Raw genomic sequence first — 25,730 nt, 5'->3', positions numbered from 1 at the left:
GGAATCTCCTTGTCTTTTTCTGTTGTGTTGACACTTCTGTTTCCTGTATGCTTTCTTCCTTTTTTCTTAGCTTTCCCTCTTTTGTGGGTTGATTGTATCCTCATATAGCTTCCTGGTGTATGGGGGTTGCCTGAAATGTCTTCATTTTATTTTAATATTTAAGCTATAGTTTAGCTGAATGTAAACTATTACAGTGGTCATCAGTTTTTCTCAGAATTTTGAAGGCATTTTGTTATTGGCTTAAAAAAAAACTTTAAATTTTGAAATGATTTTAGATTGACAGAAGAGTTACAAAGATAGTACAAAGTTCCTGAATTCTCTTCACCTGGCTTCCTCTAATGTTAACATTTTACATAACCATGGCACATTTGTCAACACTGAGAAACTAATATTGACTGTTAATACTACTAGGAACTGAACTACAGACTTCAGTCCTATTTCACCAGCTTCTCCACTCATATCCTTGGTCTATTCCAGGATCAGATCCAGGATACCAGACTGTAATCACTCCTCATGTCGCCTTAGACTCTTCAAGTCTGTGACAGTTGTGCAGTCTTTCCTTATTTTTAATAACTTTGACATTTTTGAAGAGGACTGGTCAATACTTTGTAGAATGTCCCTCCGTAGGGTTTCTCTGATGTTTTCTCATGTTAAGACTTGGGTTTTGGATTTGGGAGAATAATACCACAGAGGTGAAAAAGGTCTTCTCATCGTATCATTTCAGAGGATAAATGATATAAACATGACATGTTACTGGTGATGCTAACTTTGATCACTTGGTTAAGGTGGTGTCTGCTAGATTTTTCCTCTGTGAAGTTGCTAATTTTCTCTTTCCACTAAGCGAGTCATTAAGTCCAGCCCACCCTCAAAGGGAGGAGAATTAAGCTTCACCTCCTTGAGGGAGGAATATAAAATAATTTGTGGACATATGTTAAAACCACCACAATAATTAATAAATATCTGGGGGGGAGGTATTTTGAGGCTATGCAAATACCCTTCTTCTCCTTAAAGTTGTACTAACTAATGTTAATATTCATCAATGAATTTCACCACTGCTTTTTAACTTCCAGTGTTCCTGTCCAGAAATCCACAACCATCCTAACTTCTGGCCCTCAGAATTGATCTTTTCCTCTTAGGAATGTTGTAGAATCTCTTCCTTTTTCCCTGTGTTCTAAAATTCCATAAATGGGACTTCCCTGGTGGCCCAGCGGCCAAGACTCCTCGTTCTCAATGCAGGGGGCCTGGGTTTGATCCCTAGTCAGGGAACTAGATCCCACATGCCGCAACTAAGAGCCCGTATGCTGCAACTAAGAACCGGCGTAGCCAAATAAATAAATAAATATTAAAAATAAATAAATAAAATTCCATAAGAATGTACTTTGGCACGAGACTGTTTATGTTGAATGGATTGAAGGACTGAATGAGACAAGCTATGTAACACGCCTAGCAAAGTATCTAGTGCACAGAATACTCTCAATGTTAGATTCTTTCTCCTTCAACTGTTCAGCGTGTAACTTTGTGGACTCTATGGAGTGAAGGTACTTGCTTCAGGGAACATGAGACTTGTGTTAACTTATCTTATGTTTTTAATTCTCCCCCCCGCCCCGCCCCTTCTCTCAATGCAGGGCTTACCACTCAAACGATGGAAGGCAGACATTACCCACCTGAGCTGTCCAGAGCCTACAGCGTTTGCTTTCTCACCCCTCGCCCCACGTCGGAGCTCTTTGCGAGAGATGTGGATACCAAGCTTCCAACAATCCAAGAAAGAAGCCCAAGCACTAAGGTGGCTGGTTGATAGGAATCAAAACTTTTCAACTCAAGAGTTTTGGGCCCTAGTATTCAAGGACTAATATCAAAAAGTGTCAGAGTTCTATTTTCTAGGTTGCCTTGATATCTGAATATAATAGCTGCTCTGTGGACAACCCACTAGGATGAGAATTAATGGGTGCAGTACTCATAGTGAGCTCTATTGAATAATAGATATGAGTTACCCCTAGGGGTCACTTCTCTGTTTTTCATAGTAAAAAAGAAATATTTCTTAAGAACACTGGTCACCTTCAGTGTACATGTCTGGACCTGCATCCCTGCCGCCTTGTGTGGAAATTCACCTACTGTAGAATGAGTGTTTTCCTTGCTGCAAGGAAAGAGTCCTTGCAAGGAAGGCAGAGGGTGTAGCTGTGGATTCTTACACTCACCTCACTGGCTGTATTTATTGGCATTTGGCAAGCCCAGTGTCCCGACGCTGAGCAGGAACGTGAAGTGCGTTAGAACTTGCCAATGAGGGATGCCATCTGTTGGTTTCCAGGGATGTGAGTGAGTAGTGAAGGCTGTGTGGGGTTGATCCGCTGTGTCCCCAAATCTAAAGAACATGGCACGTCTCTGCCTCTTCAGCTGCCTCTTTCAGCCACCTCTCCCGCCTTTCTTATTACCACCTTGCCCTGCGTCCTCCCCCGTTCCTCCCTGGAGCGAACGTCTTGGGAAGACGTGCCTCTTCCTTGTGTGTTTTGAGTGGTGAGTAGTTCCCTATGTTCCCTTATTCCACTGAGCAGAATAGTACAGAGTCCTGTGGTTCAGGCTGGACAGCCTGTGCGTTTTGATCGCTGTGAGCATGAAGGTGAGTGCCCTGGGGAACTCCAGTGGTGTGGAAGCGGATTTGTCTTGTCTTAGGGTGACGTGCAGCCTGCAGTGGTGGGCAGCCCTGCCAGTTTGGGAGCATTCCCTGTCATTTCTGATCCCGTCACAGAGCAGTTTCAGCTGTCTTACCTGGAGCTTCTACTGGAGCTTCTCGGAAGACAAGGAGAAAACACTGTCTCTCGTTCTCTTTCCTTGTGAGCGTGGGGTGGCTTCTAGATCACACTAAAGCCTGCTGCCACCCAATGTGTGACGGCTTTGATATTCTTTATTGTGGAAAGACGTAAGCTCCAGGGGACAGGATGAGTCCTGGGTGCTCATGTCCCTGATGTGGCATCAGGGGAAAACTGAGGAAAGCACCCTCTCGGCACCAGCTGCCTTTGTAATCGCAGGCCAGTGCCTTTCTGTTCCTGCCAAGGGTGATCTCTTCCTTACGTAGCTGTCTTTCTGGCTGTGCCAGAGAAATAAGGACTGAGACCAGTACATTCTTTTAGCAGCAAGAGGGGTCACATTGTTTCTCCCCTCTGACTGGGTTCTTCTCCATCCCAGCTCTGCCATTAACTAACTATGATTTTGAACAAATCTCTTAACCTTCCTGGGCCTTAGTTTTTGTACCTAAAAAGAAGTGATTGGGCTGGTCTTGGAAGTTCTTTTCTGGGTAACATTCTTTATTTATCAAAATTTAAGAAGCTTCATTTTGTATGTGTTTTTACTAGGACAGTAACAAACTAGGTTAGAGCCACTGTGTTTTTCAAGGGAAGCACACTCTTCTTTAAAGGAGGAAGCATACTTATTGGGTAGTGTTGGGGATGGAAAGGAATTTATTTATCTCTCTGCTCTTTTATCTGATAGTATCAAAACGGAAAGGATTGGAAAGGCCAGATTTTAAGTTGTATTTTAAATGGGTTTATTTGTTTGTTTCTTTTTGTTTTGCGATATGCGGGCCTCTCACTGTTGTGGCCTCTCCCGTTGCGGAGCACAGGCTCTGGACGTGCAGGCTCAGTGGCCATGGCTTACAGGCCTAGCCGCTCTGCGGCATGTGGGATCTTCCCGGACCGGGACACGAACCCGCGTCCCCTGCATCGGCAGGCGGACTCTCAACCACTGCGCCACCAGGGAAACCCATTTGTTTGTTTCTTTTCTTCTCTTTCTTTTTTCCCCCACTCTTAAAAAAAGCCCAGGATATGATTTGTGCCTCTGATGAGACATTATCGAGTAGACTCAGTTCTCCTTCACAAATGCCTTAAGCAGATACCCCCCAGTTCTTATGTGCTACATGTAGGTCTTTTTTTTTTTAAAACTTATTTAATTAATTTATTTATTTTTGGCTGCGTTGGGTCTTCATTGCTGCGTGTGGGCTTTCTCTCGTTGTGGCGAGCAGGGGCTACTCTTCATTGTGGTGTGTGGGCTTCTCATTGCGGTGGCTTCCCTTGTTGTGGAGCACGGGCTTCAGTAGTTGTGGCATGAAGGCTCAGTAGTTGTGGCGCATGGGCTCAGTTGCTCTGCAGCATGTGGGATCTTCCTGGACCAGGGCTCGAACCCATGTCCCCTGCATTGGAAGGTGGATTCTTAACCACTGCGCCACCAGGGAATTCCCTGCATGTAGGTCTTAAACCCCAACATTTCATGTGTTTTTTTGGTTCTGCTTGGTTCTTCTTCACGAGTCCGTCGATCAAATTCACCCTAAACCTGTATGCAGTATGTAGCCCTGAGCAAATTTAGTGAAATAAAATCATTGCTCATTTAATGTGGTATAAAAATTTTGTGGAGGAAGAGGATAAAGGAGAGGGAATTTCATGGGATTAAAAATGAGGTATAAGGCCTTCCCTGGTGGCACAGTGATTAAGAATCCGCTTGCCAATGCAGGGGACACGGGTTCGAGCCCTGGTCCGGGAAGGTCCCACATGCTGCGGAGCAACTAAGCCCTTGGGCCACAACTACTGAGCCTGTGCTCTAGAGCCCACGAACCACAACTACTGTGTCTGCATGCCACAACTACTGAAGCCCATGTGCCTAGAGCCCGTGCTCTGCAACAAGAGAAGCCACCGCAATGAGAAGCCCGCTCACTGCAATGAAGAGTAGCCCCTGCTCGCCGCAACTAGAGGAAGCCCGTGCACAGCAACAAAGACCCAAGGCAGCCAAAAATAAATAAAATAAAATAAAGAAATTGTAAAAAATTTAACAATAAAAATGAGGTGTATTTCAAGAAAATAAACCAAGGATTCTTTGGAACTCTTTGAGTATCCATAAATTTGAGACTTTATTATTATTTTTTGCTTAACATATGTGTCTTTTGCAGTAGGGTTTTCATTAATAAGATAATGCCCTCTCGTCTGTGATAATTGCTGTCATGGAGTGATTCTTATCTGCAAAACGGGAGCTCTGCTTTTGGAGTTCCATGGAAGGCCCTCCGTGTATTTTAGCTGTGTTGACCCCATCATAAGACACCTTTCTCTTTACCTCAATGACTCCATTTTTGAAATATGACTCAGCAAGTGTCCTACCTCACAGGCTGTTGTGTGGAACGGCTCATGGCTGTGAAGGACTTCCTGCAGTGCAGCTTTCTGTTTAGTGCTTCAGTACGCTTTACTTGGATTTTCTCAAAGACTGATTTTCAAAGCAGTATGACGAGGTGGGCAGAAACCTTTTCAGAATACTGAAGAAAATGATTACTAATGTTAGTTAATAGTCTTTACTTCTTCACCTGAAAATGGAGGCAACTTTGACCTTTGGTCACATAGCAAATATAATGTTTCAGAATCTGAATGCTGACTGGCTTCTTTGTTGCTCTTAAGGACTGGATTCTAGCAACTAAAATATCAGTTGAGGTCATTATCATTATTAGTAACAGACTGAATGCATACAGTGTTCTATGCACTTCTCAGAAATAAAGACAAAGGCAAAAATGAGCATGGTTCTTTCAGGGTCAAACATTGTGTATTACACATAGGAGAATGGCTCAGTATCAGTAGAACACCTCAAGGATCTAAGCACAGTCCAGACCTGAACTTGAAATTTGAAATACCCATTGTAATATTGTGCGTTAAGAATTATTAGTAGCACGTAATTCCTGCTAAAGACAACAGTTCCTTAGGGGAATCCAGTGTAAAGTTAATTTTCAATGAATAGTGTTGATTATCTAAAGTCAGGAGGGTATAACTCTGCATAAATGACATATGTCTTTCTTAGAATCTTCAAAGTAAACAGTATAGAAGCCCACAGGCCACAAATAAAGGCAGTCAGTTTATGTTTCAAGTACCTTTGCAATCTTCAATATTTTACAAAGAATTTTTTCGCCCTTCTTTCAGAAATTTCTTTCCTTTGTTTCCATTTTTGTTGTTGTTGTTGTTAGGTAATATCTTAGATAATAATATCTTTACCGCATAATTCTAATGTCAACATATATCTTTATTTCCTTCTGATTACAGGAATGAAAATGCTTTAGGAACTCAGAGGGAATATAGAATTATGAGCTGTGACTGGAATGAGAAAGACCTGATTTTAGTCCCTACTCTTTGATGTACCATCTTTATTACGTTGGTCAAGTTATTCGACCTTTTAAAGCTGTATCTTGTTCATGTGTCATGTTTGCTCCCTGTGAGGTTGTTGTGATGATTAAGTAAGCTTGTGTTCATACTTCTCTCAGTAAATGCGAGCTGTAGTTGTTCCAGCTATCTGTGGCCATCACCCTTCTGTTTGTGAAGACCCGGGTTGAGATTGGTTCAGGAAAAGGGAATGACTAATGATTGGACCAGGGATGTTACCCTTTTGTTCTTTGTTTAGTTGTTTCAAACATATTTATTGTTATGAGATGGGCATTGTGGTAGGCACTGTAGCAGATACAAGCAGGACAATGGAGAAAGGTGTGAGGGGCATTGTGATACGCGGATGGTATTAAAACCAGGGACAGAGGAAGGCTTGAATTGTGCTATAACTGTCTCTCCCTTCCATGGGATTTCTGATGGAGTTTTACACAAAGTTCCCAAGAGCATAATGAAACTCAGCAACCTCTTTATAGTAGCTGTGCAAACCCAAATAAACCCAGTGCAATGAACTCTGGTAAAAGCTGGATTTGAACATATAATTTAGATTTGAAGCCTAAGGAGCATCTTTTATGGCCTTTCTGTTTCTCAATTCTCAGTCTTAGGACCAGCCTGTTCAATGTGCCAAGAGAAAGGAGAGAAAGTCTGTAGGTCCTCACCCTGCTTCCTCATTAACCAAGGATCAAAACAGGAATAAAAGAGGGCTTAGGTGACAAGCCCTCTTTGCTCTCCACTTGCTATGGATGCAAGAATATGGGGTGCGTTGCATGAGAGCTCCCTTTTAAGTCATAGTAACCTCTCTGACTAGTAAATGTGACCTCATTAATATCCTGGGCCCAACCCATTAAATTAGTGACCCCGTTGGTGCTGGTGGAAGGGGGATTATTAAGGACTTGGGCAGGATGCAAGGTGTGAGAAGGAGCAGGAGTGACCCTCCATGATTTTTGTCCTCTCAACTCATTGGGCTTAACAGCCAAGCCTGGGGTCAGTCAGAGGTGGACTGTGTCCCCAGGAGGGTATGACGTATCATGATCAACAGAGACCTCCTTTTACCTTTCTGGGCTTCTTCCCTGGTAACAACCCTTGCTCTGTGGTATCCCCCTGGAGCCAGTGACATGCGCCGTTCAGCTCTTTGTCTCTTGAAGCTTCTGAAATGAATCAGGACTGAACGTTGATCAATGTCTCCAGGAGAATTGTGGACATTAAGTCAAAAATTTGTTCCCTATTTTATTTCCCATTGCAAACCATGACTTACTTCATCATCCAGCTTTGCTCACCGGAGGAGGTTATACAACCAGCCCCAGTAGGCCATTAGGAATACTTGGAATTTTACTATCACAAACTCCTTAATTAAAAAAAACACTGATTGAGTAGGTAATTAAAGATTTTAGAGACTACCAGTGTAGGTAGCTGGTGCCGTTAATGGTTTTAAGGCAAGGGCAGTATCCCAGGAGCCTTTGGAATGAGCCTCACATAGATCGCTTCGTATGTATACAGAGTAAACGTGACTGCAGACTCATCTGGTGAGTCACACTCACAGAAAAATAAAGTCAGTTTACTTAATGATGTCCTTGATGAAGTAATAAAAATGACTAACTTTATAAAGCCTTGACCTTTGAGTACATGTCTTTTTAATATTCTATGTGATAAAATGGGGCGTGTATATAAAGCATGTCTGCTGCACACCAAAGCACAATGGGAATCTCAAAGAAAAGCACTGTGTGATTGTTTGAGTTGTGAGCTAAACTTTTCCCTGGAAAACCATTTTTGCTCAAAAGAGTGTCTGGCAAACTGTGGGTTGTTCAGTGATGGGTTTTTGTCAGTCATCTTCATGGAAATGTAGTGAGCCTGTCACTTTAAGAGAACCAATAGACTTTGTTGCCAATGATAAAATTTCAGCTTTCAAATGAAAATTAAAATTTTGGAAAACTAATTTCCACCACTTCGAACTTGACAACCTCCTGATTCTTGAGACTTTCCTGATGAGACTAACAAATGTTACTTTTGACATTGAATGGAAACAGAGGTGATGACGTGTAAAGGAATTTTTATTTTTATTTTTTTTAGGTAAGAAGTGGATTTATTTAGAGAGAAACACACTCCACAGATAGAGTGTGGGCCATCTCAGAAGGTGAGAAAGGCCAGGAGTTTTTAGTTTATTAGTTTGTTTTTATAATTTGAAGGAAGGAAGAAATAGTGTTGTATACTAGAGAGAGAGAGCATTTGTTTTAAATTAGTTTTTTTGGTTGAAGTGTTCCATAAGGGAAAATGGAGTTTCTAGTGGATATTTTTTAAATTATTGATCACTTGAAAATTGGGGTAAGGTAAAAGGTAATCAGAACTTTCCATGAAGGAAAAGAAGCCTTTGGTTTTTTTCACTAGGGAAACAAGGAAAAAATGTATTCAAGAACAAGAGAATTATTTTTAAAATATTTTCAAGGAAATTATCATTATTTGGGTCACTCAGAATGTCAGGCTGCCTGGAATCTATTAATTTACTCAATAATTTTTTATTGAGCACTTAATATGTGCCAGGAATTATTCTGGGCCAAGAGGCTATAGTAGTGAGTGAAACTGACAAAACCCCTGCCACCATAGAGCTTCTGTGTTAATTCTGGTAGGGGAATGAATATGGAAACGCCTTAGCAAAATACAAACCACTTCCAGGAAGGTTTTGTTTCTTTATTCTGTAAGAGCCCCTTGAGATGGAATTTACTTCCTGAATTTCTCCTACTCTATTTGAAGCATGAGATATGATATAAGTGGATTATATTGATAGAGTGTATTAAATGTGCTATATTGACAAGATGGTTAAAAGTACTGAAAGTTCAGATTCAGAGTGAGTTGGCAAGTCTGAAAGCAAATCCTTTCTCTGTTCTTTTCATTTTTTACTCTATTGTTTTATTCCTGTTCCCCAGAAGAGGAGACATTTCTCCTGTCAATGTCATGTGATTTCCGGCAAGAATAAGAACTGACTTGGGAATGGCAGTAACAATGGTGCGCTCACCGGGCAAGCCGTCCTGCTATGTGGCTAAACTCCATCTGTTCACCTTCAGTACAGGGGCTGGGGCGAGTCAATATTCACTTAGTTGCAGCACCTGAAAAAGTTTTATCTTACAAGCCGCATTCAGTCATCGTGTATATAGCTCACACACCATTAATAAGAAGACTCATTTCACCAGTGAAATAATATTATCTGCTAGTCTGAGAGAATGCAGGTCACTTAGATGAACATCTTTAGGTAGTAAAGTATAATCCCAGATGTCTTCTACTTCCTGTTTTTATGGTCTAAAATCCCAACTTCAGTGTATGTCTTTAGCCTGGAGGTGATGAAGCAGAAATAAGAAAATGAAACACATCTGCTCTGACACCCCCTCCATAATTTGTTTATTTTTGCAGTAACTCTAGGGATGCCATTGAAAATGAATTTTTATAATCTTTTTTTTTAAATTGAAGTACAGTTGGTTTGCAATGTTGTGTTAATTTCTGCCGTACAGCAAAGTGATTCAGTTATACATATATATATTCTTTTTCATATTCTTTTCCATTATGGTTGATCACAGGATATTGAATATAGTTCCCTGTGCTATACAGTAGGACCTTTTTGTTTATCCATTCTATATATAATAGTTTGCATCTGCTTATCCCAAACTCCCAATCCATCTCTCCCCCACTCCCTCCTCCTTGGCAACCACAGGTCTGTTCTGTACGTCTGTGAGTCTGTTTCTGTTTTGTAGATAGGTTCATTTGTGTCATATTTGAGATTCCACATATAAGTGGTATCATATGGTATTTGTCTTTCTCTGTCTGATTTACTTCACTTAGTATGATAATCTCTAGGTCCATCCATGTTGCTGCAAATGGCATTATTTCATTCTTTTTTATGACTGAGTAGTATTCCATTGTATATATGTACCACATCTTCTTCATCCATTCATCTGTTGATTGACGTTTAGGTTGCTTCCATGTCTTGGCTATCGTGAGTAGTGCTGGTGTGAACATTGGGGTGCACATATCTTTTCGAATTATGGTTTTCTCTAGATATATGCCCAGGAGTGGGAGTGCTGGATCATATGGTAGCTCTGTTTTTAGTTTTTTGAGGAACCTCCATACTGTTTTCCATAGTGGCTGCACCAACAGTGTAGGAGCGTTCCCTTGAGAAAAAATCCTTTTTGAGATAGGGAATGTGGAAGCTCATATTAAAAGAACTGTATTTTACTTCACCTAAGATGGGGAAGCAGGACACAGTAATTATATACATAGCTTATGCAATACCATATCACTCATAAATGACAGATCCGAATTTCAAACCTAAGATTGTTTTCTTTGTTCACATTCTTTCCGCCACGCTCTGTTTTCTCCCGTGGGGAGAGAAAGAGGTGGCTGCAGTTCTTTACCGTACCTCTGAAAAAAACATGTCCCTATCCCCACTGATAGGGAAAAATCTAGTTCTTCCCTTATAGCCTTTAAAATAGGTAAGAAGTTCTTTACTAGTGGAGGGGAGTTTGTGTCATGCTTATAAGTCAGTCTGTTTCTTCTTCAGAAGCTTTCTCGTGATATTGGAATTATAAGTAATTTGGTTTGTATATATGGGGAAGTGAAACACTTGGGAAAGCCCATACATTGGCCTTAGACATACTCCCATCTTTGGGAAGGTCTCAGTTTGCTAGTATTGCACCTGTTTGTTTGCAGAAGCTCATGCAATTCTGTAGACACAAGTCCTTCTTCCCCATTGTGAGAGCTGGCAGAGCAAAGCTCACAAAGGACTTGTGAAGTTGATGATGTATTTGTGTGAACAACAAGAACTCAGAAAAAAATAATGTTTGGATCTTGGAAGTGACACTCTAGTAAACCATGATCATGGTTATGGAACACCAGCTTTAAGGGTGAAAGAAAAGAGTGTATGATGTCATTTCCTATGGCCTACTTATTATACCCATTTCCACCCTCCCCACACAAGTCCCGGATCTAAGAAACAAAGATACCATTCATCAAGGCTGTGTTCTTTCGAATTTGATGCTTATCCAAAATTTCCTTCAGTTTTGCAATTATAGGGCATAATGTGGTTCCCCTAAATTCATATTCTGCCCCCCTCTTTTGGAAAAGCAATACCTCCAAATAAACTTCATAATAAGAGGCTTTTGCATTTTCAAAAACTGAGGGGCAGTGCCAGTGACCAGGAGCAGAGGGTATGGGCAATGAAGGAGAGGTGTGGGACATGCACTTCCAGAGGAGATGGAAAAAGAGCCTCAAGCTGGTGAGGCCAAATTGTACACTGAAGCTGAGACACACGGTCCTAGTTCCAGAGAAGAGTCTTCCTACAGGTTTCTTTACAGAGGCCAACATCTCCGTTTTGATTTCAGGAAATCCCCAAAGAGGAAATGAGATGTTGCAGGCTTTGGGCTTTGGGGACAGACTCACGAGAGAGATACATTTCAACAGCCTAAAAATTGTTCTTCTTGGCTTCTGAGGACATGCAGCCAAGCCAAGGTGAGCCCCCCTTCCTCCTTCTGTCTGCAGCTGGCTCGGGTGCCTGGCGTGTCACCATCCAGCACCCCAGAACCAGTGTTTCCTAAACACAGCCACATTCCTCCCCTCGACACAGGACCTCTCTGCTCATGTTGCACTAGTCTGTAACAAACTAGAGGGTCATTCATGAAGGGCATGGAGAACAAGGAGAAAACAACCCCTAATCTTGTGTGGACTGGGAAGAATCCGTTTTGGCAGGCACCGGACGGGGACTGCTGTAGAACTCGGGGTTGAAACAGTCTGATCTCAGCGCTGGCAGCCTCTGTGATGACCTTGGAAAAGACCTTGTATCAACCTGATCAGAACCTCCAGACAAAACACGTGAGTTCAGCCAAACATTTGAATGTTTCCGACGTTCGCCTGTTCTCCATCACGTAGAGACAGTCTTCATTGCGCTGGACTTCAATTTGACCCTCAAAAAAGCTGTTGAGAAGGGGTCCCTCTCTACTCCCATTCTCTCCTTTTCCAACACCCCCATAAACAAATTATGGGGACATGATTGGGTAATACAGGTGTATCAAGCTCTCGTCCAATCTACATATTACCTGGAATACAGTGGAGGTGGATTTGGGTTAATTTGGAGAGGACTGGAAAGTGACACCAAGACAGGGACCTTGAAGTGTCACCAGGATTTACAGATCTTTCACAATGCTGTTCTTCGCATATGTACTTGCTGCTTCCCAGTGAAACAGAGAACTTGGTCTCGGGCAGTGCCCAGCTTCCCTCACATCTTGTGTTTACATGTGTCACATATTTCTGCGGGGCACTGCCCACTGGGGTAACAGATTAATCTGAGGTAGTCATTAATTGTTTGATGTCTGTTATATGGGAGGATAGGATGGTGCCAGGGTAAATAATTTGAGAATAGCCAGGGGTGAGTGACAGCATTGCTGTTTTCTCATCTCCCATGGACTTCAGACCTTCCAAGTGAGCTTGGCAATTACCTAAAAAGAAAGGAGTGACGTGGTTTTACCCAGTGGGGGCTTTCATTGTCCATTTGGGTCCCTTCGTTTACTGCATCTCAAAGAAACCATGACAACCGTATTTGTCTCCATTTCCTCTCCCCTCGATGCTTCTGGCTCCATCTGTTCAATACTCACCAAGGAAGTCAACATTTGGTCTCTTTTCTTATTATAAACAAAAGTACACTTATGTGAGTTCATTTTTTGAAGAAACATAAAAGAAAATAAAAACGGAAAGGTTGTGTTTGGCTTGATAAATTGTTCAATACCTTCTCTACACCTCCTCCTCTTTCTTAATTTTCACTGGCTCGTGACATGTTCATTTATTTGATTTGTCAGAAAGTGCCTGTGCAATGTGCAGAGATGTGTCATCCCAGGAAAACAAAACCCAAACCCCTGCTTTGTAGGTAGATATCTGTGTGATGAAAAAAATGCCTCCTCTGTTTTCAGTCATGGTGGTGCACGTCTAGATCTAACCGTATTCCTTTCACTTCCAAAACCTCAGATAGTGGAAGGTGGGTTTGTCTTCTGAAGCTTTCTGCAAGCTCTTAGGGTCACATGGCTCTTTGATGAGCCCTGCACAAGAAAGCAGTAACTAAGAGGAGGAAATATATGGCTCAACTCCAGTGGGACACCAGTGGGACCTCTTTTTTGTGGTGTAGGGTGTCCTTTTACATTTGAGTCCCACTGATGAAGTAGTCCAGGACAGAGCCATCCCAGGCTCAGGGGTCCTGGCTTGGAACTAGTGTTGCCTTTGCTATTAACTACCTTTGTGACCTTGAGCAAAGCATTTTACCTCAGTATGAATCCCAGTTCCTTCATATGTAAAATGAAGTAGAACTAGATGACATATAAGCCCCCAAAGAGCTTTTTTATTTTTATTTTTTAAATATTTATTTGGCTGCGCCAGGTCATAGTTGTGGCACGTGGGATCTTCAGTTGCGGCATGCGGGATCTAGTTCCCTGACCAGGGATCGAACTTGGGCTCCCTGCATTGGGAGCGTGGAGTCTTAGCCACCAGGCCACCGGGGAAGTCCCCTGCAAAGAGCTGTAAGATGGTACTATTCTGTTTCATGGCTAAACACTAAACACTAGCTGGTGATTTTGCGAGTTTTCCTCTCCTACCCCTGTGATACAGTTCTTGTCTCCATCCTCTTCTTATCTCCATAACTTTTCTCATCTATCTTGTCCACTTCGCATTTTCAACTATCATTCGTATACTTAAGACAAAACGTCTTAAAAAATGAACTTTTACTGCATTATAATCACATAAACTACAGTGTACCCATCTCAAGTTCAGTAAGTTTTTTTCAAATGTGTACAGCTGTGTATCCTCCACCACAGTCAAGATGTAGAACATGTATATCACCCCAGTAAGACCCCTTGTTCCCCTTTCTAGTCAATACTCCCCCATTCCTGGTCCTAGATAATCAGGGATCTGTCTTCTGACATCAAACATTTTTTTCTCCTCAAAGCCACGCTTCTAATCATGATCAAAGTGTATGTTCAACTACCCACTGGGAAACTTGAGTTAGATTCAACCCAGGCCTCTTGACCTTAACGAGGTGGAAATCGAGATCTTTCTCCATAGATTGGTCTGTCAAATCTCTAAAACTACACATCCGACCATCCTCTCTCTCCATGTTAACCCATCCTATTTAGCAATCTACTCTTTTAATGTATTCACATCAGTTCCTTCCTTCTGCCACTGTTTTGTGTAGGACCTCACCAACCACAGTCTAGTCCCACCAAGTTCAGGAGCTCCGTGGGTCTCTTCCAAGGTAACGCCCCACATCCTTCAACCTTGCAGCTCAAAGACCTTTGCATAGCCTTTCCCCAATTTATTTACATGGTGTCGACTTTGTAGTCTGCTCACTTTGGGACCTTTCTTTCAACAAAAACCTTCCTCTTGTAAATCAGACACTCCCTAGCTTAATATCCTTTAATAACCACACATTCCCTCTGGGATAAAGACTCTTCTGAAACAGCCCTTCCCTGACTTTCTAAGCTCACCTCTTACATCTTCCCCGTTTATTAGCATGCCCCTGTGCTCTGCTGTACCAAACTAACTGTACATTGCCTGAACACTCCATGCTTTCTTCAGACCTCTGCATCTTTGTATACACTTTTATTTCCTCTGCTCGGAATATCAGTTTGATGAATCCCTATTTATGCTTCAAGACTCAGCTCAAATGATTTCCTCAGTGAAGCCTTCCCTAGTACCCTCAAAGACTATTATTATTTTCTCTTCTTTTCCTTCATTACACATTGTATATTTCTCCTTTGTAATCACCAAGATTATACTCCAGTGTAGAGAAGGAGGGAACAGGACAACCCATTCCCCAAATGGTCTTGACAGTTGACAGGGTAAGCTCACATGTACATACTTACATGTGTGCACAGCCCCATACCCACAGGGAACGAGGAAGAACATTGAAGAGTTTTTGATTTGGGGATCTACCTTCTAGCTCATTTAAGAGTTTCAATGAGGAGGTAGGCTTTGGGAGTCGCTCCTGCCACAGTTCATTAACTTCTCCTTCTCTGGTCTGTCTCAACTGGTCTGAGACTTAGCACGTTTACTTTTTGTTGCCCACTCAGGGTCTGCTTCTCTCTGCAGGTGAGTCTCCTCGCACTGCTAAGCCCTCTGCTGGATGCCGCCCCAGGTGGAGGGAAGGAGGCTTCCCTGATATTCTGGACGATGTAGCATCTGCAATCCCATAGGCATGTCCTGTAGATTGTCCTGCTAAAATACCATGTGTCTCCTGTTCCCTCCTCTCATGCTTGTCTGGTGTGCACCTGAGATCAGGAGGAGAAAAGTGAGATGGGAAAAACTGATCCTGCAGTGTCTCTAAGAGGACTTACTGTATAGCCACTTTAATGATCTGTTTACATGTTTGTCTCCTGCAGACTAAGAATCTTGAAGGTCAGATGGTGGGTTTTTTGTTGTTGTTTTTGCGGTATGCGGGCCTCTCACTGTTGTGGCCTCTCCCTCTGCGGAGCACAGGCAGAGGGAGTGAAAGTAGTATTACTCTGATTTTTGCAGATGGGAGAACAGATTCAGTGTGTCAAATAACTTATCCAAATTTACAGCAAATAAATAGCTGAGTCCAGATATAGATCCAAGTTCATGACCATTCTGCAATATACTTTTTTTTTTTTTTTTGCGGTACGCGGGCCTCTCACCGCTGTGGCCTCTCCAGTTGCGGAGCACAGGCTCCGGACGCGCAGGCCCAGCGGCCATGACTCACGGGCCCAGCCGCTCCGCGGCACGTGGGATCCTCCTGGACCGGGGCACGAACCCGTGTCCCCTGCATCGGCAGGCGGACTCTCAACCACTGCGCCACCAGGGAAGCCCTGCAATATACTTTTTAAAGAAACAGAATTGTTCCAAAGCATGTACTTAGAGATCCCTTAGCTGACAAAATAAAATGGACAAGCAGCACTTTTTTGGTCATGGAATTGGTATATTCTTCATGTCATCTGAATGTTATGTCTGTTCCATGTTGGTCATTTGTGCAGTGTATAATCCAAGGCTCCGCTTTTAATTGGTGGTTAAGAGAGATGGGTTTGTTGGTTTGACACTGTGAACCAAACTCTCAGATGACAGAACATGATGGGCCTCTATTGATCTAGAAGTTTATCCAAAACAATAAGGTGAGTACTCCAGAGAGGAAATTTAGCCCACTATTAGGCATTTTGAGTGCCTCTCACAGAGTTTTCTCTTTTTCTTTCCCTCGCACTGAGTGGTAGGCTATTATTTAAAAATGTATTAAATACCAAGTTCTGTAATTGCCTGATTACTATCATCTTTCCTCTTTTCACTCCCCACTGTTCCCCCTGCCATCAGGATGATACTTCCTTCAGGTGCTCAAATATTTCATCCCTCGAAAATGGAGTATAAAAACACATTAAAATATACCACACATGGTGATTGTCAGAAGAAAATCACCCAGAACCTTGATCTCAGACTTATCTTTCAAATGATATAAATCCAATTTATCTCGTTCTCAAGTTTCTTTGAATTTTAGTGTCTCAGTCACCCTATGGTAACATTGCTCTCCAGAGTAATTTAATAAAAAGATGAAATTACCCCATATACATTTTTAACTGCACCCCTTTCGATCAAATAGGTTGATGTCAGAAGAGTATTCTTTCCTGAATCAATGGCAAATATGTTTTTAATACAAACTATATTAGTCCAGAAGAAATCTGTTGGTGCAACAGAATACTCAAGAAAAATATACTCTTTTGGCTAAATTATGAGTCCCTATTGCATTAGACAATTGCACATTTCACATTAAATCTTTATTTCGATGCTTCTTATTTTTCAGCTCTGTTTATTCCTGGGGCCCATATAGGGTGTCAAAGATATAAAAGTATCATAAAACCAGGCCATAAATGAAATTAATTTTAGGTGCAAAGTAACTTACCTATGTATGGTAGTAAATTCTACTGATCACTTTTACTGAGTAAGGGATTTGCATATTGTCTCCGGGATAATTTGGTAACTGCTATCTTGGGTTGTTTTCTGTCCTTTTGATGTGTGTCGGTAGTCTGTAAAACATCTTAGATTTTAGCTGGAACATCCACTCTGGGGGCTCTGAAGCGGAGCTCATCTGCTTTTCTGCAAGACAACCTTCATCTGTGTTTTTGTTTTGCCTCTGCCAGTGAAGGAAAAAGGTCAGGGCATTAACCTCTGCCTCCATTAGAAGGATGCATTTCTGCTTTCATCTGATTAGCTGCTGTAATTTGAAGCTTTCGGTGCCTGCAGATAAGGTGGGAGGCTGGCAGCAGTAAGGGCCATGGGAGGCTTTCAGAAAGCACACTGAGAGCTGTTATCCTGAGTTTCACTCAAAAGATCAAATGTCAGGCCTGCTCACCCCAGCCTGATCCTCAAATTCTTGCATATTCATTAACCGTCACTACGTAGTTACTTGGGGAGCTTGTAGCGAGGCTTCAGACAGAGTTTCTGTAGGTCTCATGGCACATGGAACCAAAGCAGCCAGTAATGAGTTCAGATCTCTTAGCACAGCTTGTTCTCAGGGGCAAAGGGTTTATGTAGCCGTCTTCTTTTCCTCTTTTAAAACATAAAAGTCAAAATCTGAACATCTTAACTTGATTCCGTTTATTCATGGAGTTTAGTTTAGTGATCTCTTTGATATTAGCAGGGCAAAGGAACTAACAGGGAAGATGGAACCTGCTATTTCTGGAAGCCTGAAAAGACCTCTGTAAATTCCCAGCATGATGCGGTGATGGTTTTCACAGGCAAAGGGCTTGAAGGTACCAGCATCGCATTTTTACATGTCTCTACTCTACCACTTCCCCAAATATGAGAGGAGAACACTTGTACTTCTTAAAATAAGGCCAGATAGTCTCTGAAAACTTTAGCCTGACTAGCAAGATGATGAATATGAAAGAGATTCTGTTTCAAATTTTTGGAGTTGGATATTTTCTTTTCTAGAATGCTCTCCCCCTTTTCCTAGGACAATTCCAGCATCAAGAAGCTGTTTCTGAGAAATAACCACAGAAGTAAAATCCCTTCCACACAAAGAGAGAACTCATGGACTTGAGATATCTACTCAGTTACCACTGGAAGCAAGGCTGGACTTGGTAAAATGGAGGAGGTCAGATAATAAACTTGGGGTCTGGCTCTCTCTTATTTTACTTCTTTGGTTTCCACATCAGTAAAATAAAAGAGTTATCTACTTGGTTATTGCTAATACCTATTCTGGTTTTATTTAGTATTCTATGATTGGTGAGGCAACATATTTCAATTTACAACTGGCAAATATTACGCTTGTATATTGCCATTCTTACTGGTTATATTCATGGCAGACAACACTAATTAATTGTGAAAACTTTTCCTGCCAACCTTGGAATTCTAAGGCCTTAGAATCCTTTTCATCACAGAATTGCAAGCATCCATTATCCATCAGATAAAGACAAAACTTACATGCCATTCCAGATATAATGAACAGAGAGGTGGTGACAAGGCAGGGGACTGGACAGAGATTTTGTCCTGTGTCTGCTTTTATACGTCTGTGTAACTCTCGAGAAGGCAATTAAATATTTTAAAATTAAATTTGATATAGGTTTTTGTGTGAAAATAAGTTTTTATTTCCCTGGGATAAATGCCCAGAAGTGCAATTTTTGGGTCATATGGTAATTGCATATTTAGTTTTTAAAGAAATTGGCAAACTTTTTCGGAGTGGCTGTAACATTCCCATCAAATACATACGAGTGATCCAGTTTTTCTGCATCTTCACCAGCATTTAGTGTTCTCACTATTTTTAATTTTTACCATCATGATGGGGGTGTAGTGGTATCTCATGGTGGTCTTAATTTGCATTCCCCTAATAGCTAATAATGCTGAACATCTTTTCATGGGCTTTCTTTGCCACCTCTATACGTTTCTCTATGAAATGTCTCTTCGTGTCTTTAGCCCATATTCTAATTGAATTGCTTCCTTTTTTGTTGCTGAGTTTTGAGAGTTTTAAAATATTCTAGATACTAGTCCTTTGTTGGGTAAGTAGTTTGCAAACATTTTCTCCCACTCTGTAGCTTGTCTTTTCACCCTTTTAACAGGATCTTTTGCAAAGCAAAAGTTTTTGATTTTGAATTTATCATTTTATGACTTTAATTTTAATTATAATTAATTCCTTTTAGGATCTATGTTTTGGTGTTAAGTCTGAGAACTCTTTGCCTAGACTCTAGATCTCAAAGATTTTCTCTTGTTTTTTCCTAACAATTTTTTAGTTTTACATTTGATATTTAAGTTTGTGATCTATTCTAAGTTAATTTTTATATAAGGTATAAGACTTAGCTCGAGGTTCTTTTTTTTTTTTGCCTGTGGATATCCTGTTTCTCCAGTGCCATTTGTTAAAAAGGCTATCTTTCCTCCTTTTCACCTTTGTCAAAAACCAGTTGGGCATATTTGTGTGAGTTTATTTCTGGATTCTCTATTCTGTTTTATTGATCTATGTGTTTATTCCTCCACTAGTACCATACAGTCTTTAGTACTGTAGCTATATAGTAAGTCCTGAAATGAGTAGAATGATTCCTCCCATTTTATTCCTCTTTTTCAAAATTGTTTTAGTTCTAGTTCCTTTGCATTTTCATATAAATTTTAGAATAATCTTGTCTATATTTTTTTAAAAACTTGCTGACATTTTGCTAGGAATTGCATTAAAACTGTATATCAATTTGGAGAAAATTGACATTTTTATTGTGTTCAGTCTTCTAATCCATCAATATGGCATTTCTCTCCATTTATTAAGATGTTTGATTTCTTTCTTCAGTTTTGTGTAGTTTATAGCATATGAGTCTGGAACATGTTTTGTTGTATTTACCCCTATGTATTGTTTATAAGTGGTATCGTATTTTTAATTTTTGGTGTCCATATGTTCACTGCTACTATAGAGAAATACAATTGATTTTTGTATATTTATCTTGCTGAATTCACTTATTAGTTCCCAGAATTTATTTTGGGTTCCTTGGGATTTTCTGTGTAGACAATCATTATGTCATCTGTAAACAGAGACAATTTTATCTCTTCCTTTCTGATCTCTCTGTCTTTTTTTTCCTTTTCATGCCTGATTTCATTGATTAGAACTTCCAGCACTATGTTGAATAAGAGCTATGAGAGTGGATATTCTTGTTTGTTCCTGATCTCAGGGAGAAAACATTCAATATTTAACCATTAAGTATAATATTAGCTGTAGGTTTTTTGTAGGTGCACTTTATCAAGTTGAGGAAGTTCACCTTATTTCCTATTTTTCCAAATTTAAAAAAAAATTTAAAGTCATGAATGGGTATTGAAATTTATCAAATGCTTTTTCTGCATTGATTGATATGATCATGTCATATTTTTTAGCCTGCTAGTATGGTGGATTACATTGATTTTTTTAAAAATATTGAACTATTCTTGCATCCCTGGATTATACTCCACTTGGTCATAACATATAATTTAAAAAATATATTTATGAATTCTATATACTAATATTTCATTAAGGGATTTTGTGTCTACATTCATGAGGGATATTGGCTGTAGTTGTAATTTTTTCTTTTGTACTTTGTCTGGTTTGGTATCAGAGTAATACCTGTTTCATAAAATGAATCAGGGAGTATTTCCTCCTCTTCTATTTGCTGGAAGAGATTATGCCCCGGGAGTCTGCCGTCTCGCCCTTCTTTCCCTTTTGGCAACCTTGTTGTTGCCTCAGCCCCCTGCCATGTCCCTTCCATGTCCCTGCTAAAGTCCGCTGTTGAGTAGAGCAACAATCTTAGTTCTTTCACCACATCAGGAGTAGTTCTATATTCCACTGTGATTTCCATGACTTCATTTGCCATTTTGTTTTGACCTGGTCAAGAGCTGGCATAGACCTTTCTTAGGTCTCAAGTCCTAGAGTAGCCTCCAAGCTCCCTGAATCCTTTTCTATGTTATCCTCAAACCTCCCCATCCCAAAGACCCAGTGGTGTTGCTAGAGCTGCCTCTTACTGGCTCATGAGAACCAGCTGTCAAAGTTTTAGGAATGTTGTGAGCTGGTTGTTAAAAACAGTCACTATTAAAAATTAAATTATACAATATTACAATTAGATAAACTGTTTAAAAACAAAGGTTAACAAAGGTTAAACAAAGGTTAAAAACACTCAAAACTTCATTGCTTCTTGATTATTTTGCTACAGGTTTCTATTACCTGTACCCTTGAGGTTATGTACTTCTATTTTACCTGCGTGGTAGAGTTGTGCGCTGCTGCACATCTTCCCAACTTCACAGGCAATGATGCCTCCTCAGGAGCTTGAAACTGATCTTGGTGGGAGTATTTACAACATGGAAGCTGGAAAATGCCACAGATCAGGTCAAGAGTTATTGTTTTGTTGATCAACTAGACTTAAGAAAATGATGGAGAAGTGCTATTAATGCAGATTAAACTTAAAATTGTGTCATGTCGTTACCTGTTACATTATAAATAGTCCCCAAATTGAAGAAGTAGTCTTCCAGTATTCAAAACTGTCGTCCAGTTTCACAAAAAAGTCGTTCTCATGTCCTTGAGTAATGAGTGGTGTCCTAACGTATGTTTGTGTCGTTTCATTGTTTTATTCATTAACGTAAACAAAAATACCAACCAACGTTCATGTCAGAACTACATTCATGCCATCAGTGACATGAATGGAGTTTTGGTAAATTGCATACTCAACAAGCATTTTTTCAGAGACTATTTTTGTCAAAACATTGTCGAATTGCAATTATGGATTAGCAACCGATACGAGTTTGGCAAAATAAGAGAAAATATTCTGTGAGAATAAATTTCTATTCAGAATTGACAACAAAACCTGTTATTGTTATTGATAAATCATGTGCTGCATATCCTTTATATGAGTAAAATTTATAATATATGTGTTTACTCACGTATTTTTTTCCTGGAGAGCCAGTTGTTGAACTTTCATCAGCATACTACGGTGCAGACCTTAATCCTTTTCAAGGTATTTCTGACATTTTATTTTAAAGGGTCCTTTCACAACCAGAAGTTGCACTTCCGTTAAAGCTGTGTGTGAAAAAGTTTTGCTCACTTGACTCAATTATTCTCAAAGCCTTAACATGTAATCCACCAATCCACCAGCAGGTGTCACTGTGGTGTAGGGTCACAGTCAGAAGGACTCCAGTTTTGAGCTTCCTAGAGAAGGATTGTTGGAGTTGAGCTGCTTCCCATTCAGTTACACACTGAACATCTCCTCAAGTCTCTTTATAGAAAGACATGTCACACCCAGGTTCTCCGAAAGCAGGCAGCACAGTAACTGAGGCATAATCTGCTGGTTCTCTTTGCTTACTTGTTTTGCATTTTTAACACTGCTATTACATATATGTTCAGAAAGCCCCAGATACCTTCTGTTTAGCTCTAGAGCTGTATATGGCTTGCTGTTCAAAGTGTGGTTCACGGACCAGCATCCCGAGCATTACCTGGGAGCATGTTAGAAATGCCGCATCTCAGGCCCTGCCCCAGACCTACTGAACAAGGATCTGCATTTTATTAATGTCACCAGGGATCCTAATGCACATTCAAGTGAGTGTGAAAAGCACTAGTGTAAATGACCCATACGTTGACAGTTACTGTGAAGCTAAGATAAGAACAAGGTGGAAACATAACTTTCAGCTTCATTGGTCAAGAAAATAAAGTTAGTGGGCAAGAGAGCAATATTTCCCAAGAGAGACGTCTGATACTTTCCTTCGTGCGTGTTAGATTGCCTATCCTTTTTCTTTCTTTTTAAAAAATTTTGGGACAGAAGGACCTTTCTGGATTTTTTTCTGCACAACCTGGCCTCGGCTAACTTCCCCAGTGTTACCTCTCGCCACCTCCCTTCCACACTCTGTATTTCAGCCACACTAAATTACCTGCCAGTGCAACCGTCTTAAAACTCCCATCTGATAAATTTCTCCACGCTTAAGGTGGCTTCCTGTAGCTCTTAGGATAGAGCCCAAAATCTCTGCCATGTTTTACAAGGGCTCCTAAGATCCAGCCCTGTCACGCTCTGTGGTCTCCCTCCTCAGCGCCTCTCTCCTCCTTAGACTCACTGTTTAGCCTCAGGTGCTCTCTCTACCTCTCTCTCTATCCTGAGACTTGGTCCATTCTGTTTCCTCTCCCTGGAATGCTCTACCTGCTACCCCAACTCATCTATTGCTTGACTGATACTTTCCTTAAAGAACTTGGGGAGCCTTTTGCAAATCCCTTAGGTGCATGAGTGTCCTTCATCCGATGACCCTCTAATACTTGCATTTTCATTTCGTAGTGCTTGTCATGTTTGTGACGACTGTTTCTTAGATGTATCTTTTCCCTGGTAGACCACTTGTGTATAAAGGATGGGAGTATGTCTGTCTTGTGCATCCAAAGAGTCTACCATGGTCATCAACACCTTACCTGTCTGGTCCTTGATCTTTCTACTTTCACCACCTCCTGCCACTCTTGCCTCCCCGCTTCCCTTGTTCTCCCTGCTCTTCCCCAAACATACCAAGTACCTCTTGCCACAGGTCTTGGTCCTCGCCGATCTTCTGTGTGGCCCCTTCCTCATTTTCTTTAGCCTTTTATGTCTTTCCACCCAACCCTAGCAGGGTGTCTAGAGGCAGCCTTCATGGGAGGTGTGGTGATATGCCTTGGTTTAGGTCTTGTAGCACATTTGCCTTTTGTTGGATTGCTTGTTGTCCACGGATAAACAGGAAGTAGCTGGTCTGTATTGTATACATTTTATAAAGGTGTGGCTCTGAGCAAAATTCCCTTTCCCCACGAACATCAGGTTGCTGAGGTCTGCTTCTCCACAGGCTCAGATGAAGATGATGTAGAAGAGAATGGAGAAGAGGTTGCCATTGCCTTTGGGGAGTAAAGAGCTGGGGCAAAGGAGACTTGGAAGATGAGGGGACTGAATAATAGTGAGGATTGTTTATTGTTATTTGGTTTATCTATTAAAGTCTGAGAAATGTCTAAGACCTTTTCCTTCCTCATTACTCACAAGTTTACAAAAATAATATTATTGATGCAGGGAAGAGACTAAAATGAAGCCCAACAATCCAAGTTGGGCTTTTTCTTGGCGTGAAAAGAAAAGCTGTTGTTTTGAGAACAAACGTGTGTCTCCATTCTTTCCTTCATTCAGCTCCCTGCTTAGAGAGCACCCACCCTATGCAACGTCTTGCGTTTTCTTACGCTGACTGCAACACTTACACACACCAAACCTCCAGCCCCTGATGAATTTATCCTTCAAAGCCTTGCAAATTAAACTTGCAAGTTAAACTGTTCCTATGGGAAACCTTTCTCTGATTTATTCCCTATGAAGAATTCCTCACTTTTTCCCTACCTTGATGTGTATAGTTTTATTCACATGATTTAGTTTAACACGTAGTTAATTCAACAAATATTTGTTAAGTGTCTACCCTGTTCCAGGAAATGTGCCAGGTGCTGTAATGATGAATGTGAAAAAGCATAGTGCCTCCCTCCGAGCGTTCGCAGCCAGTTTGAGAAGCCCACTCTCGATGGACGAGACAGAACGAAAATCTCAAACTCAGAAACGTGAAGTAGCATGGTTTGTCCAGAAAGCAGCCCCTGGCTTGGTATGACCGGAGTGTAGTTTATAAGGAAGGGATGATGGGGGAGCATAGTGAGAGATGAAGGATGAGGCAGGCAGTAACAATAATAATATTAATATTAACTACTACTACATTTATTTGCCAGGCACTGAGCAAAGTAGTTCACAATAGCACAGAGATGTTGAGTAACCTGTGTAATACCACACAGCTTGTTGGCGGTGGAGCCAGAGTTTGACCCAGGTATGGTGCCGTATGAGAATTTGAATTTTATTATAGGTAAATCATCAGGCCAACAAGCATTGAATGGACCCCATCTATGCATGAAACACTTTTCTAGTTAGTATGCATGTCTGTCTTCCCTATGAGTTTGATTTCTCTGAGGGATGGAAATCTTTTTCTATTTATCTTTGTCAACCTCATAACTAAGGGAGTGCTTGGAGTGAAGCAACCATTATAAGGAATTATCGTTCCTTCTCCCTTTTTCCATCCTTGCCTTGCTTAGAGCAATGCCCTTCTACCTAAGGATTAGAGCTTCCTCTAATCAGTAACCCCAGCATCTTCTCATCTCTTCCCTTTAGAGCTAGTGAGAAGATTTAGAAGGTAAAAGGGATGGTCATTCTTTTATTTTCCCTTAGGTCACGCTTTTTCTTAAGTGAACCTTTGGACAGAGAGCAGCTAAGATGTTCTTTGAAGAGGAAAGACCCATTTATAAGAAATACCAAAGTCTAGTGTTATGCTGATGGCAGACGAGAAACGTATGAAACCTTACAAGAACACCCCATGACGAACACTCACAATTCTTGGCTGCCCGCATTTACTTTAGAGTGAAATGAAAATGACGGGACCTGGCACTTGCTTGTGTGTGGTGGTGGTGTTTGTAGTACTGGGGACTCCCGGTCACCTCATGTGATGAATGGGGCAATCAGCCTAGTGTTACCTTTGCAGTATCAAGGAGTTGTGTCATGGAAATAATGGTCACGGGTCCAGCAGCAGAATGAG

The 25,730-nt window shown here is 41.0% G+C and overlaps 1 protein-coding gene across 4 annotated transcripts in view; it reads left to right on the top strand.

Annotated features, from left to right (window-relative positions):
* Window positions 1-25,317, top strand: part of POFUT3 (protein O-fucosyltransferase 3) — a 124,768-nt gene extending 99,451 nt beyond the window's left edge. For 3 of the 4 annotated variants that reach the window (XM_089903752.1, XM_089903751.1, XM_022571171.3), the window contains one exon: window positions 1,626-25,317. In XM_089903752.1, coding sequence (XP_089759878.1) covers window positions 1,626-1,850 — 225 coding nt within the window. In that variant the 3' untranslated portion in view covers window positions 1,851-25,317. The remainder of the gene's footprint in view (window positions 1-1,625) is intronic. The other variant, XM_022571172.3, reaches the window with a different exon arrangement.
* The last annotated feature ends 413 nt before the right edge of the window (window positions 25,318-25,730 follow it).

The sequence above is a fragment of the Delphinapterus leucas genome, chromosome 21, assembly GCF_059928025.1.
Source record: "Delphinapterus leucas isolate spDelLeu-1000000601 "Yukka" chromosome 21, BTC_Dleu_Yukka2, whole genome shotgun sequence".
NCBI classification, from domain to species: domain Eukaryota; kingdom Metazoa; phylum Chordata; class Mammalia; order Artiodactyla; family Monodontidae; genus Delphinapterus; species Delphinapterus leucas.
The sequence above is the reverse complement of the archived record's forward strand: the minus strand, read 5'-3'. Positions and strand labels throughout refer to the sequence as shown.